This window comes from Rhineura floridana, chromosome 10 (assembly GCF_030035675.1).
Source record: "Rhineura floridana isolate rRhiFlo1 chromosome 10, rRhiFlo1.hap2, whole genome shotgun sequence".
Taxonomy (NCBI): domain Eukaryota; kingdom Metazoa; phylum Chordata; class Lepidosauria; order Squamata; family Rhineuridae; genus Rhineura; species Rhineura floridana.
This window is the reverse complement of record NC_084489.1, coordinates 46268185-46283501: the sequence shown is the minus strand read 5'-3', so window position 1 is coordinate 46283501 and position 15317 is coordinate 46268185. Positions and strand designations below refer to the sequence as shown.

At 41.0% G+C, this 15317-nt stretch overlaps 1 protein-coding gene across 4 annotated transcripts in view; it reads right to left on the bottom strand.

The window, feature by feature from the left end:
- DGKB (diacylglycerol kinase beta) overlaps nucleotides 1–15317 on the bottom strand; it is a 430346-nt gene that overhangs the window by 249820 nt on the left and 165209 nt on the right. For all 4 annotated transcript variants that reach the window (XM_061585671.1, XM_061585674.1, XM_061585672.1 and 1 more), the window contains exons 17-18: nucleotides 8284–8369; nucleotides 5506–5595 (exon numbers count right to left, since the gene is read on the bottom strand). In XM_061585671.1, coding sequence (XP_061441655.1) covers nucleotides 5506–5595; nucleotides 8284–8369 — 176 coding nt within the window. The remainder of the gene's footprint in view (nucleotides 1–5505; nucleotides 5596–8283; nucleotides 8370–15317) is intronic.

Sequence of the window (15317 nt, the reverse complement as noted above, 5' to 3'; positions counted from 1 at the left end):
TGTTACATATAGCATTTTACATATGGCAAAACATAGACAGATACTGGCTATGATCCACAGAAAAGTGCAATTAGTTCCATGCACTCAAAAGGATTTGGGGCTTTTTGCACCTCATTTATCAGCATCTGCCTCTTCTTCTATACCACATGGTAAAGCCCTAAAAAATTTAAAAGGCATTGAGGTCTGCAACTTTAAGGGGGGAGGGAGTCAAATAAATGCCCCAAAGTATGTGGGAGGTACAACCCCTCCTCCACATTCCCCAACACTGTCTGACAACAGTTAGGAGCAGTCTTGTGGCCTCGCACAGATGCAGGATAGACCTTACACACAATTCGCTCAGGAACTTATAACATTTTATTTTTCTGTGTAAAATGTCTTTATTAATTGTAGCTAGCTTTTGACAGAAGCAATATAGCAGTGGCGGGGGAAAGACAACAGTGCAGTTATTTGCATTTTTCAATGTTAAACAGTAAAGGTTTATTCATAAAGGCCACAGAAATCGAAAAGTCTTAGGTGAGGAAAAACTCTGTTTATACGGAAATGTTATTTTATAAGTAATCATACTACTTAAAAGTCTTTCATCATTTCAGTATTCTTATAAAATACAGTATATGACTGTTTTCAAACTCCTAACAGCCATCATTTCTCTATAGTGTTTGAAATGTTGCATCAATATTATCCTCCCCAAAAGCACACATACACACGTTTGATGACTGGTGGGGGAAAACTAATCAATCTTACTCCTTCCAAAGAGACTGAGATCTTATCTTCCTATTAAAGTCAATAAATTAGTACTGCCAAGCAATGCAATTCAGTAAAAATGGAGCCGATTCTGTAAATTGTTAAAGGTTGTTTGTTTAATAATTAATAATCCATGCCAGGAGTTTGCACCACTGAGTAAGGGAAATTACTCACCAGCAAACAAATTTGTTGCCATCCCTTCTGTTCTCCAATCCTATGGAAAAGTTTCAGAAAAAAATTCAGTGTTGTGGCATCAGCTACCAGGGAAAAGGAGGCAAAGAATAGTGAAAAGAAGAGAAATTGAGGGCTTATTCTTCTCCTAGTTTCAGCAGTTCATTTTCTAAATGGTTAAGAGTGGACAGACCATAAAAAAAGAAGTAACAGTAATGGGGTTCAAGAAGAGGGAATTACCATTGTGTAAACTTCCTTTGTTACATGCCCCCACTTTCTTCCATTCTGCAGAACATTCCAGACAATCAGAGGAAGCAGGAAGAAGCTCCATAAGGAAGGAGTCTACCAGTTAGACAGCTTATGAAATACACTGAGAAATGTTTTGCTGGCATATCCACCCAATATGGTAGAGCTGCTCGTACGACGTATCACTTTTAACATATAGGCTTAAAACACAGTCACAGCATGAAGTGGCTGTGCATGAATCCAGCCAGATTATCTCCTCTCTGAATAAGGAAGGACCAAATTATTTCAGGGAGGTTAAGGCTATCAGTGGCTACTAGCCATATGGCTATGTTCTCCTTGCACTGTTGGAGGCAGTATGCCTCTGAATGCCAGTTGCTGGGAATCATAAGTGGCGAGAGTGCTGTTGCAGTCAGGTGCCATTTGCAGGCTTTTCAGAGGCATCTGTTTGGCAACTGTGAGAATAGGATGCTGGACTAGATGGGACTTTGGTGGGATCCAGCAGGGTTCTTCTTATGTTCTCCAAAAAGTTTGTTCCTCCTTGGAAAAAGGTGAAATATTTACAGCTTGGATTACAATGGACTTTTGTGAATAAAAGATTAGGAGATGGAACAGAGATTTGAGCTTTCATCACTTAGACTTAGTGCTTCTAAGAATGACGTTTGTAGCTGACATAGAAACTAAATATTCTTTTTATATAAAGAAAATGTATGTCAAGATAAAACATATTTTAGGGGAAGATGGCAGGGTATCTTTTAAGGCCAGATCAATGTCCCTGCAGAAGTTAGGTTTCACAATTTTGCTTTACCGGGTACCTGTGGAGTACACAAATTAGAGAGCTATTTTCAGGGGAAAAAACATGTATGGGACTTAACACGTATGCTAATGAAACCTGCAATTAAGAGGACACTGTTAACTCAACATACAACAAGAGCTTTCTGTTGATGTTTAAAAAAAACAAAGAAAGAAAGCAGGAAAAGATGGATCAGCTACACGGACAGACAACCCTAATCATGACAGAAAGCTAGGCATATTGAAGGCCCACTGAAGTAACTGAGATAAGTTTGTGGTGACTAACATCCCAAAGCTTTCATCAGGATTTAATGCAACTAGCTTTTCTTGGATTCAGACCAAACTTTACATAACCTACATTTCCAAAAGAAAAAAAAAACACTAAAGAAAAAGCCTTTAAGCTAGCACCATGGGAAACAAACAGGAGAGACATAACTGAAATCTGTTCCACCTTAAAGCAGAATGATGGGACCATACTGGGCCAAGTTCAAGGTTCTAGTTTTGGTTTACAAAGCCCTATACAGCTCGGGACCAGGATACTTGAAAGGCCGTCTTACCCCTTATATACCCAGTCAGTCACTACACTCTGCAGGTGAGGGCCTCCTGCAGATACCATCTTATCAGGAGGTCCATTCTGCACAACATAGGAAACGGACCTTTAGTGTGGCAGCACCTACCCTGTGGAATTCCTTCCTCTTAAATATTAGGCAGGAACCATCTCTGTTATCTTTTCTGCGCCTATTGAAGACTTCCCTCTTTCAACAAGCCTTTTAAATAGAGAAATACCCCAGTCTGCATCTGTGTTGGAATTGCTTTTTAATATGTTCTCAAAACTTCTTTTTTAAAAAAATGTTTTTAATCTTAGATGATGTTTTGATAAGAATCACTTTTAAAGATATTTTGTTTTAATGTGTTTTAAAGTTTGTTTTTATGATGTTTTAAAGTTTTTAGTGTTTTTGTTTGCCGTCCTGGGCTCCTGCCGGGAGAAAGGGCAGGATATAAAGCAAATAATAAATAAATAAATAAATAAATAAATAAATAAATAAATAAATAAATAAATATGATGATTTTCTAAATAATGTAATAATACTACTACAATTGTTCATGATTAAGCATTTCATAATAACTACCACATTTGTTATCTCCTGAAAATAATTCCGTTTGCAGGTATTCATGTAATTTCCTAGAACACAATATGTAATATTATGTGGGTAAAACAGCAGGATCTGGGAAAAAGCTATTTGGAACTGGAAAGACCAAGAGGAATCATTAAGGCTCAACTAGCTCCAAAAAAAGTTTGATGTACACGACCAACTCAGACCACCAAGACCAACTCAGGAAAACCGAGAGAAATATATTTTTCCATTCAAACTGGATGTATTTATGAACAAACGGAGACAGCAGGAAATTGGACTACAATATTGGGAGGGGGTGAAGTTTTGTTTTTTGCATTGCAACAAAAAATCTCACTACCATCACTAGTGGCTTTTAGTATACTGTATCAAGACAAAAAAAAACAGGGTACTGAAGCTGGAGAGAGACCAAAGCATATTTATGTAGACATGACTACAATGAGCAGAAGGATCATGCTCTTTATGAGGCAGAAATGAAAGCTACACAAAAGCATCAAAGAGCTGCAACCATACACAACTAGTGTGTGGGTCTTAGAAGCCTTGGACCAGGAACTAGAGGAAGGGGAAATGGCCCAAATATAAAAGATTACTTTTAGCTATGAAGTCGTTGTGAACAAACGCAGGAGAATGTACATAAAGTTGAAGAATCATTGAAATGAAGCTGACAGAGGACACAATTAGAGAAAGAGATATAGGTGAAATAATGTTCATTTATTTATGATTGTATTTTTATTCTCCTGATGTGGAAAGCTCAGAGCAGCTTACATGGATTTTCCATACAGGACCTGATCATATCCATACCTCCTTAACTTCAACAATGCAAGAGTGTCAGGTGTTCCCCATCTAACTACTGGAAGGCGCTCCAAACAAAAGGAAGGAATTCAAGGCACCAAGTTTCACTCAATGGGATCACTCAGATGTATGGAATCTAGTAGTTAAGTGTTTTCTGGAGACTTAAAAATAGACAAGCATAATTAAGACCATTTACAGACTGCTCTGGCATAATCACAAGGCGTCCTGTTTTCTTGGCTAGATCTTTTCATGGCATCTTGTGCTAGTTTCCACTGTCCTCTCCTTTAACCAGTGCTGGATAAAAAAAGTATTTATTTATTCTTTGCCTCCTTGAATCCTGGTAGATAGCACCATAAGACTGATTGTCTGAAATCTACTGCAGGATGAGAAAAGAAGGAAAGGACTAAAAAGGAAAAAAAAGATACCCAAGATATTAGCATTGCATGATTTGAGACCTGTTTTTAACATTCCTGAACATTTTTTAAAAAAAATTGTACTAAACTTGGGATCATCTTTACAGAAAGCCCAGCAGCAGAGAAACAATCCCACTTTAAAAAGGTAAAAAGAATTGCTATTTAGAAATTCTATGTTTATAAACTCTGTCCCTGAACTCCACATATTCACCCAATCTTCTGTACAGAGCTTTTGAACACAGACATTGCACAGAAGATCGGAAGAATTCACAGAAGGTCAGAGATGGGACCAACAGACTCAATCCATGCCCGGCCCCTGCTCCCTAATAACAGCAGCACAGGGGTACTGACATTAAGATATTACCACAGGATAAAATCATTGACTCCTCTGCCATTCTGATTTTATAGATTCGCTTTGCATGCAGTAGTGTAAGTGCTGACTTGCAGCTATGCTTTTGCCCCAATTCCCAGGGAAACTCCTATTTCCCTCTTATAACAATGGCTGCATAAGATGATGCAAGGAACGGTAAAGGAATGGGGGAGAAATCTGTTCAGTTTGCTTCCTAATTGCCACTTTCTGAACCAATACACAAACTGAAACACAGTTATCCTTCAAAATGCACACTTTTCCAAATTTTTTGATGCAATTCTCCAACCCCAAAAAATTAATACAAAAAAGCCGACGTACCCCAGATATTAGTGAAAACAAATGTACAAAAGATGTATTAGAGAACGTTGCTTGTAAAATGTGTGTATTAGGCACAATGGCATACAAAAATGCAGATATTGGGTTAAATTCACACAAAATATGTATGAATTTTCTTATGGAGTATTTAAAAAAAAATAAAGAAATCAAACTGTTGTGGAAATAAGGAGGACTGTTCCTAAGACTGGAAAAATGAGGATCTGAGAGAAACCGAAAACAGATTCATCCATCCCTAGGCTTAACACTTCCCCATTAGAGTAGGTCAAGGTTCATTAGCTGGTGTAACTGTGATATGCAGGGACTGAGTAGCAAACACCAAGGCAACAACGCTAAGGCAACCAAGGCAACTAGGATGGCCCTGTTTGAACCAATAAAGCACTGCTTGATCACATTATCTTACAGAAAACATATTCTGTGCGCTTAAAACATGAACAGTGGCTGAGTGTTGCACCTGAGACGTCTTTATAAAAGAAATATCTTTATATGTCATCCAGTGAGATAATATTTTACTTACCTCCTCCCCATCTCAGACACCTGGCTAAGTCGTTCCCAGTTCCAAGGGGCAGAATAGCAACCGGAGGATGCTTAATCAAACTTGCTTTTTCTGTGAATAAAAGAAGTAGACATGGTTAAATGATAAAAGCAGATAAGCCAATATATAGATCTAAAATAACTATTTAATTGTATAAATATTGTGGTCAGATAATATTTTGGCTCAACAATTAGGCATTTCAGAAGGAAAAAGCAGCCTTCTCAATTAATTGAGTTATCAGTTTCTCTACAACTGCTGTTCTTATACATTATTCAATTATTTATTATTTATTTATTTAGACACTTTTGGCATGTAGCCTATTAGCCATTGACTAACAGCCAGCGCTCCATATTTCAGTGGGACAATCAAGCAGCTCTAGAGCTCTGGTAATTTCTGGCTTAGTAGAAAAGAAACAAAGAGGAGAATATTTCAACTTTTTGTTCAAGTGGCTATGTCTTGATAATTGTTATTCCCTATGGAATGAAGTACACTGGTACAAATCAACTGTTTACAGTGGAAGAATATCATCTTCTCAACATTGATTTCTGACATCCAGTTTATGTTAAATCAGAAGCTAACCAGAATGGGCTCCCCTGGTGAAACCAAATACGGTGATCTAACAGTCAATGGAAATGATCACCAACCAAGCTAAATGTAGCCTGCCAGCAATGTATTTTACCTGCCAAATGCTTGGAATTTTCACAAATTCCCCTTCCCTCTTTCAGCCCTGAGTGCTTCCCCATCTGCTCTAGGGATTCGGGGATCCTAGAACAGTGTGAGAGGTGGTGTGAGGACTGCAAGGGAAGGGAGAAGTGGTGAAAATTGCTTCTCCTCTCCTTCCACTAGTGGAAGGTTCTGCTGGTTTAAAAGCCCTTCCATGAACTTCTGATTAGGCAAAGGCACATTTAGATGAAACTCATAATAAACAACAAAGGCATGTAAAGCTTTAGTCATATGCAACAAAAATATTTAAAGCCATTTTTCCATAGCTTTTCCCCAGTCTTGGAGCAAACATCTAGTATTTATTTGAGCAATTTTATTTTTCAAATAATGCAAGTATATATTTTTAAATTATCATTTTATAAAAGTTTTACTATCTTTTATCTTTTATAAGATTGACACCATCCATGAATCTTTAAAATCAGAGTAGATTATAAATCAATTAAATAAATGAATAGATGTAAAACCTAAAAAAAACCCCTTCCTTTTTCAAGGGAGTAGGTACAGAGAGGCATAGGTACTCAGAGGGATCCTGTAATCCCACTGAATAGGAAGACTGCATAATTCTAATTCTTGTAGGTTATAAAAAAATCTACTTGTTGAGGTGCACTTTCATGTCTGTTCTCAAAATCAAAATGAAAGAATGGGGGTTCTGAGTTGCTTCGAGAATCTACTTTCATAAAACACCCCATAAGCAACCTTCTCCTATGGAAACTTCTACAGAAGGCTTGTAGCAGCATCAGAAACCCTGGAATGGGCAGCCCAGGGAAATGTTTGTGTGGACATTCAAGATTCTGATGTTGTGTCCTGTCCAAGGTCAGTCTCAGATGCATCTGTGGTTTTCTCTCTTTTTATTAAAGTTATAGATACATCAAAGGCAGTGCACCTCATCAACCTAACTAAGCTTGCTAGGAACTTTGGCCCTAAAGTTACACTGACTAAGCATGCTGATGCGGCACTAAGACGCTGACTCAGCAACTGGGTTCCCTCCCTGAGTCAGCTTAAGTAGGCTTGGATCATGTGTGCACACGCGCACACACTCAAAGGGTTCACCTCAGCTGCAAGTGTTGGACTTCCCGCCTCAGGTGCCTCCGAGCACGGGGTGAAGTTGGTTTGATCTCCAGCTCCCCCTCCAACAGAGAGGGGCTTGTAACAGTAAGTTTGGGTATGGGAAACTAGGCAGTGCTAGGCTGGGAAATGTCTGATGTGCCAGGCTATGTTTCAGAGGCAGGCGGCGGGGGCGTGTCTAGTTGGAGTGTCTGATGAACCAGGTGGTGATTCTGCAGGGAGGTTGGGAGTGGAAGGAGCTGAGCCATCAGAGACAGGGGTTGTGGCGCCCTGTGAGTCCACCACGCTGTCATCTCCCACCTCGGGTTCCCAGTCCAAGTCCTCAGCATCTGACTCGCCTTCAACCAGCTGCCTCCCTTCTGCCTGGCTCATGACATGTTGCCACCAGCTTTCTATAGAAAGTTTCCTTAGGAGAAGGCTTGCTTATGGGGTGTTTTATGAAAGCTGATTCACTGAGCAACTTAGAACCCCCATTCATTTACTAACATAGGAACGTTCAGACACATCTAATGAACTGCATTCTTGGTTCCCTTAACAGGACACAAAAATAATGGTTTGACTGATTTAAAGTCAGTTTCCAGTGTTCCTTTAACGTAGTAAAAATACTCTTTACTTCTGCTTCATATTAATAGAGTCAATTTTAATGAGCCATGTGCTGTAATACTGACAAAAGTCCAGTGTAATGAAAGAGGATCATCAATAAAATGAGACATTCTCTACAATATGTGAAAATGGTTAAATAGCTTGTTAGAACTTCAACTGTCTCTTTCAAAAATTCCCCAAACTCTCATAACCAACTTCCTTTCTTCAGCCTCCCCTCTTTTGATTACTTTAGCAAGGAGCAGAGGAAGTTTTCCTATCTGCGGAGAATCCCCAAAACAAGTATACACAAAGCTCAAATTGCAGACTTTTGATAAAAGGTTCAAAAATATACATATTAGCTCAAAAAAGGCCATAAAAATGGCATGTTACCTATGCAGTCCAAAATCCATCCCACAGTTCCATCTCCACCACATGCCAATACTCGAAAGTCAGAAACATCTCGAAAAAAATTTAATCTGAAACAGAAAGTAGGTATGTGTTGTTATGAACCAAAACCTTGTTTTCTTGATACTCTGTGAACTGAGTACTTGAAGAGCAGTTCCCTTTGCTCAGGTTGCAAAAACTGGCTGAACTCAGCTTGTTAACAGGATAGCGCACGCTTCATGATGATTATAATTCTTACATACAATGGGCTATGCTGTAAGGGCATAGGTGCTAATTACTGCAAAGTGATCCAATGAAATTAGTTTCATTATAACATGCAGTTTGTTATAGCAAGCAACAAAATATTCATCTCCTGGAAGCTATATTTTAATGTATAAAGATTAAGTAGTATGTAGATGCCAAGTTGCTGCAAAGAACATCATTTTTCAGACAGGAATCTATGCAACCTATAGGCGACTGCAACAATTTTCAAATGAAGGCTAGAGCCAAATTAAACTAAAGGAAATATGAGCCTTTTTCACATGTTACTCACTTAAAGGGGGCACCATCCCTGATGTTGTCCTCAGCTGAGAAACTCCTGGCCATGACCTGGCAAAAGTAGTAGTGTGTGTGTGGGGGCTTTGCCACAATCAGAAGACCAACAGTTTTTTTGGTTGAAATTTCTTGGACTGTACACATTCTAAGTAAAACATACTAGATATGTGTTCTGGCTCCCAATCAGAGAAGCAGACTCAGGATTCGAAAACTGGGTTTTAAACAAAGCTTTATTCCAGAAGTCAATACAGGAACACAGCATCACACATTCTAGGCATGATTCAGGATACAGAACACAAACAGACTAGGCATATCTCTGAAACAAGCTAGGCATCTCGATGTAGACTTCGCAAATGGAAGCAACAGTTGGCTATATATCTCAGGATCCAAAGTCGGTATGCGGAGGCAGCGGCAGCCTGTTATCACTACACCTTAATCTTGTCCACCCATCCAAAATATAAAAGAGGTGGGAGGACACATACTTGTCTGAGCAAACTCTAGTACTGTCTTTCTTTTGCAAGACTCCTTCTAGGAGCTGACACCACTTTCTGAAGTTGCCTTTTTTCTAATTTCCTTGACCGTGGCGAAAGCGTAAACAGGCTCTGATAGCCTGTTTCGCTTTCCTTTCTCTGGAACACTGCAGGTTGTTCATTAATTGTTATCTGATAGACAGCTAGGTTTGGACTGGGTGCCTGTGAGGGAAACTCATCAGTCGTCAGATGAGAGGGTACAAAGGGCGACTTTAACCTCACTAAAGTTAAAGTTGCCAGAGGCTTCTGAAAAAGTCTTCCCCATGATTTCCTTAGCCCCTTCTTCAGTATCTGCAGCCCACTCTTCATCCTCCCAATCTTGCCAAAGGTTCTCCTTGTGGCCCATGATAATATGTTATGTAAGTTCCAAGTTCTGCACAGCTATCATCTCAGTTAATGGCAAACACAACAGAACATGGAAATAAACCATTACCAATGAGAGGAGGAACAAATAGAGGAAACATCACTACTCATTCTAAAGAGAGGGAGACTAGCTATGAACACAGTGTAAGTCAGCACCTGCTTAGCCATTATTTACTAATAATATTTTTGCAGGCATAAAACAGAAATTGTTACATTTTGAGGACAACTGAATTTATACTAGTCATAGCTTGCAAATGTGTGAAGAAATCTGTGCTGCACACTGAAGAAAAGCAGAGGTACATGCTGAAGTAATAGTAATGGGGTGGCCAATGAGAAATTGTGATAGTATGGGCCATAATCAATACTTAAATTTCAAAACAGACTTTTTTATTTATTATAAAATTTATATCCTGTCCTTCCTCCCAAAAGGAGCCCAGGCCAGCAAACAAGTGATAAAACACTAAAAACATCTTAAAAACAAAAACAACTTTTATAAATCTTTACAATAATTCCAATATAGATGCAAAAGAGACTATATTACATTAGGAGTAATCACCTTTTTTTCTTTAACACATTTTGCTTTTTTTAAAAAGGAAGTTCATCTTTGGTTCAGTAAGGATAAAATTAGGTAAGTAGTGAAGAAAAAAGACATTTGGTCTTACTGTAAAATGGTTTTCTCTGTGCATGTCAAAAGCTGATCTCAGATGGGTAGCTAGCTCCACCTAGTGGTTGAAGGCAGAAGAGTGCTAAAGAGTTGCTTTTTTTACAAGGACTTCCTGCTCTGCGCAGCTCCTTATTTCAGTTTTTGATAACAAGCCAGTCAACAGGAGGAAAGAACAAAGAGAAATAATAGGAACCATCGACACGAAACAAGAGACAACAGCACTCATACGCTCTCTGCTGTAGGCCTAAGATGAAAAAGACAGTGATCGCAGCCCAGCTCTCCTAGGGAGTGGCTCTGAGATCAGCTTTTGACATGCACAGAGAAAATCGCTTTACGGTAAGACCAAATGTCTTTTCTCCTGTGCATGGAAAAGCTGATCTCAGGTGGGGCATACCAAAGCTGACCCATTTAGGGTGGGAACATCACTTGGCTGATTACACTAGTGATCTGGGAGAACATGCTGTAACACTCTCCTCCCAAAAGCTGCCTCTGCTGATGCATATGTGCTAACCTTATAGTGTTTAATAAACATATTAGGCGTGGTCCATGTAGCTGCTCTACAAATCTCTGTGATAGATGCATGGCATGAGAATGCTGCTGATGTGGCTGCTGCCCTAGTTGAGTGGGCCACTATCCTGGCCAGCCGCGCTAACTTTAGAGAGGTGTAGGCCAGTGTGATACATGCCTTGATTGACCTAGCAAGCATGAACGAAGACACTTTCTTCCCTAAAGACGCTGGGTGGAAGGAGACAAACTATTCGTCTGACTGAGATGTTTTGTTTTAAAGATATACACTTTCAGGGCTCTTCACACATCCAGTGAATGCCACACTTTCTCTGTGGGGTGAATGGGATTAGGACAAAAAGAAGGTAGTACCAGCTCTTGCTGACAGTGGAAGGTAGACAGTACTTTAGGACGAAAAGAAGGGACAGTACGTAGGACTACTCTATCCTTATGAAACACACAGAAATTCTTGTTAACAGACAGAGCATTCAACTCAGACACTCTCCGGGCCGAAGTAATGGCCACAAGGAACAAGACCATAAAGGATAGGAGATGTAGGGAAATTTGACTTAGGGGTTCAAAAACGCCTGAGTAACAGATGAGATACCAGCGGTTTCTCTGGAGATGTAGACAGCACTGCTGAAAGGCTGAAGCCTGATGTCTAAGAGTGTTTGGCCTAAGACCCAAGGACAAGCCATCCTGTAGGAAGCACAGAATGTCATTTATACCTGCTTTCCTTGGAATTAAACCCTTCTTTTGTGACCACGTCAAGAAGGCCTTCCATGTAGTCTCATATATTCTAATTGTGGAAGGGCATCTTGAGGCCATCATAGTTTCCACCACTCGAGCTGGAATGCCTCGTTTTAAGAGGCATCGCCTTTCAGTCTCCAGACATGAAGCGCCAGCCATCCTGGGTCTGGGTGAAGAAGCTATCCTTGCAACAATAGGTATTACCTGAGGGGAATTTGCCATGGAGGATCGATCGACAGATCAATGAGTTCCGGGAACCAGGGTCTCCTTGGCCACCAAGGAGCTATCAGTAGAACTCTTGCCCTTTCGGCTCAGATATTTTGAAGTACCCTGGAAATGATTGGAAGAAGTGGGAAGGCGTAGAGTTGTCCTTGGGGCCACTGGGACGTCAGAGCATCTATGCTTTCCACCTCTGGCGTCACGAATTTGGAGAAAAATCTTTTCACTTGGCAGTTGAGGTGTGTCGCAAATAGGTCCAACTCAACACTGCCAAAGCATCTCACTATTTCCTGAAAGGCCAATGGGTGAAGCTTCCATTCTCCCTGATGCACCTTCTGTCTGCTGAGCCAATCCACTTGGCAGTTGTCCTCCCCCTTGAGGTATTCTGTGAGGATCAAGTCCACGTGTGTTCCCGCCCACTGGAACAGCAGGGCAGCTTCCTTCTGTAGTTGTGAGGAGCATGTGCTTCCCTGACAATTCAAATGTGATTTGGCCAATATTTTGTCTGTCCTGACCAGCACCAACCTCAACTGTTTGATCTCAGTGAAGTGCCTCAGGGCTAGCCGAATTGCACGAAGCTCCAGAAGATTGACTGGCAGTACTGACTCCTGTGGTGACCAAGTCCCTTATATCATCTGGCTGTCGCAAATGGCTTCCCAGCCTGTCAGGCTGGCATCTGAGGTGATCAGGGTCCATGGAGGGTCCTGGAATGGCACTCCACTTAGTAGATTGGGTTTGTGCGCCCACCATAGCAGGGAGTGACAGACCACTGGTGAAAGTGCTACCTTCCAGTGATGCCTGGCTGCAGTGTCACTTTGAAAAGGCAGTAGCACCCACTGGAGTGGTCGAGAGTGGTGAAGTGTCCATGGTGTAATCTGATAGGTTGAGACCATCAACCCCAAGATACCTGTCAGATGCATAAGATCCACCGAAGGCAAAGATAGGAGCTGTGTGACAGCTGTAATTATCTTGTCTACTCTGTCTTGAGCTAACGTTATGAGTCCCTGCTGTAAGTCTATGGTGGCCCCCAGATGTATTATGTGGTGGGCTGGACAAAGCTGGCTCTTGGTTCGGTTGACAAGGAAGCTGTGATCCTTGAGGCATGGTAGGGTGATGTACAAATCTTCCCAAGCTTTGTGGAGGGACGGAGACCGGAGCATAAAGTCGTCCAGGTAAGAAAAGACATGGACCCCCTGCATCCTGAGGTGTGCCACCAGAGCAACCACGATCTCCATGAATACCTTGGGGGTAGACACCAGATCGAATGGCATGGCCCTGTACTGAAACTGATCCTCCCCCACCACAAACCGGAGTTAATGTCTGTGAGGCAGAAAAACAGGGACATGCAGATAGGCCTCCTTCAGACTGATAGATGAAAGGAAGTCTCCCTTTCTCAATGCCTCCTTGATGGACAGTAAAGTTTCCATGCAGAACCTGCAGTATTTTATGAACTGATTTAAGTTCTTCAAATTGAGTACTGCCCTGAAAGATCCATTTTTTTTTCATGACGGTGAAGAATACTGAGTAGATTCCTGAAAACCTCTCACCTGTTGGAACTGGCTCTATTGCCACAATCTGCAGAAGATGGGCAATCACTTGAAGAGTTATTTCCTGCTTGTCCAGAGATGTTGAGAGGGGGGAGGGGATAAACTTGGTTAGAGGGAGGTAAATTGCAGCCTCAGTCCATATCTGAGGGTGTGCAGTACCCATTGGTCCAAAGACGTGTCCCTCCAGCGGTGGGCAAAGTGTTGAAGGCATCCTCCCGCCTGAGGCACCCTGGCATCAGAATTGATGCTTATTCCCCCAAGACTGGGATCCAAAACCCGAGTCCAATGAAGAAGATAGTGGTCGGCTCAGCGTCGCCACGAAATCTCGGAGGGGAGAAACGTAAAATTACAAACCCCTTTTTATTTTTTTGTTCTAAACAAGACACACGTAGGAAAACAGTATAGGAAGGAAAAAGTACAGACACACAATAGGAAGAAACACCAAACTATACAGGCCTGAATGCAGAGAGGAGCTAAATCAACCGTTCTTGGTGGAAGGCAGAAGAGAAACTGAAATAAGGAGCTGCACAGAGCAGGAAGTCCTTATTAAAAAAAAACCTCTTTAGCACTCTTCTGCCTTCAACTGCTAGGTGGAGCTAGCTACTCACCTGAGACCAGCTTTTCCATGCACAGGAGAAAAAACCTTAAATTAAAATTTGAAGGTTTCAGCAGGAAGATCCTACAGCGTGGTAATGGGTGGTTGTTTGTCATCGCCCCAGGACATCACCTACAAGCTTCCAACCATCTTCCAATTCAATACAAAGACAATGAACAAGACTGTTTATTTACACTTACACTCTGCCCCCCCCTAAAGAGCTCAGAGCAGATTACATCTAGGCTGTCTACAGTGTTAGGCATCATTAGCGTCACCACTAGGATTGCATCGTATGCTTTCAAACTACTCATGTATGAAAGTTTGGCTATAGGTGACATCCACAGGCAGATGATATTCATCCACCTTTTTAATTTGACCCATTTTCTGACAATTCTGGTGTTTATCTACTAACTACCCAAGATGGAAACAGATTTGATACATGTAAACCGACTCCAGATAAACTGAAATGATGGTGGCCAGCAGCAAACAGAAGCACCTGTGATCCCTAGTGTCTAGTCACATACGATCAGCCCAGTTAGCAACACCCTTAAAGTCCTCCTAGATTCATCACTGTACCTAGATACCCAGATTGTATTGGTGGCCAGCAGGGATGTGGTAATTATTCATAATAGGTATGCTTGCAAATGTGAGCATGCTGGCTCAAATTACAGAGAGCAGAATTGAGATGGCCCACCCTCAAGCAAACCACCTGCCATAATTCTGCTTGTAACCCACCCTGCCCTACAGTATATTTTACTCCCTCTTTCTCTCCAATTTTTTTTAAAGGCCTTGTCTTGGGGAAGGTGACAGCAGAAAGTGGAGGATGTCAGTGAACAAAAGGAAACACCTGGTAGACCTACCCATTGGTAAGAAATGAAGCTCTGAGTATCTTTTCTCAACAGCAATGATGGCAAAATGTTGTTTCACATCAGAGGAGAGACTCATAGTTTTCCAGTACAGATGATAGGGCTTGTAGTCCAGCTCTATCATACCCAGTGTAAAAGGTCAAAAGATTCCCAAAGGAAAATTGTGCCTGACTTGACTCAAATAACTAACGCTGCAATTCTATGTATCTTTTAAAGTGAATAGAAACAAACCTTGAGTGTTAAATCTGAGTTCGCACAACTATCACATTCTTAAGTACATTAACATAGATATAATACACAGAGGAGGGATCCAATTGTCAGATATTAAAAGAGCATGATTTAGATATTTCAAGCATAGAATGGAGTGGACTGGGGAATCTTGCCAGAAAATCGGTGACCTCTCCATCAACTGCACAACTGTTATTTATTTAGGAGGTGAATAATGAC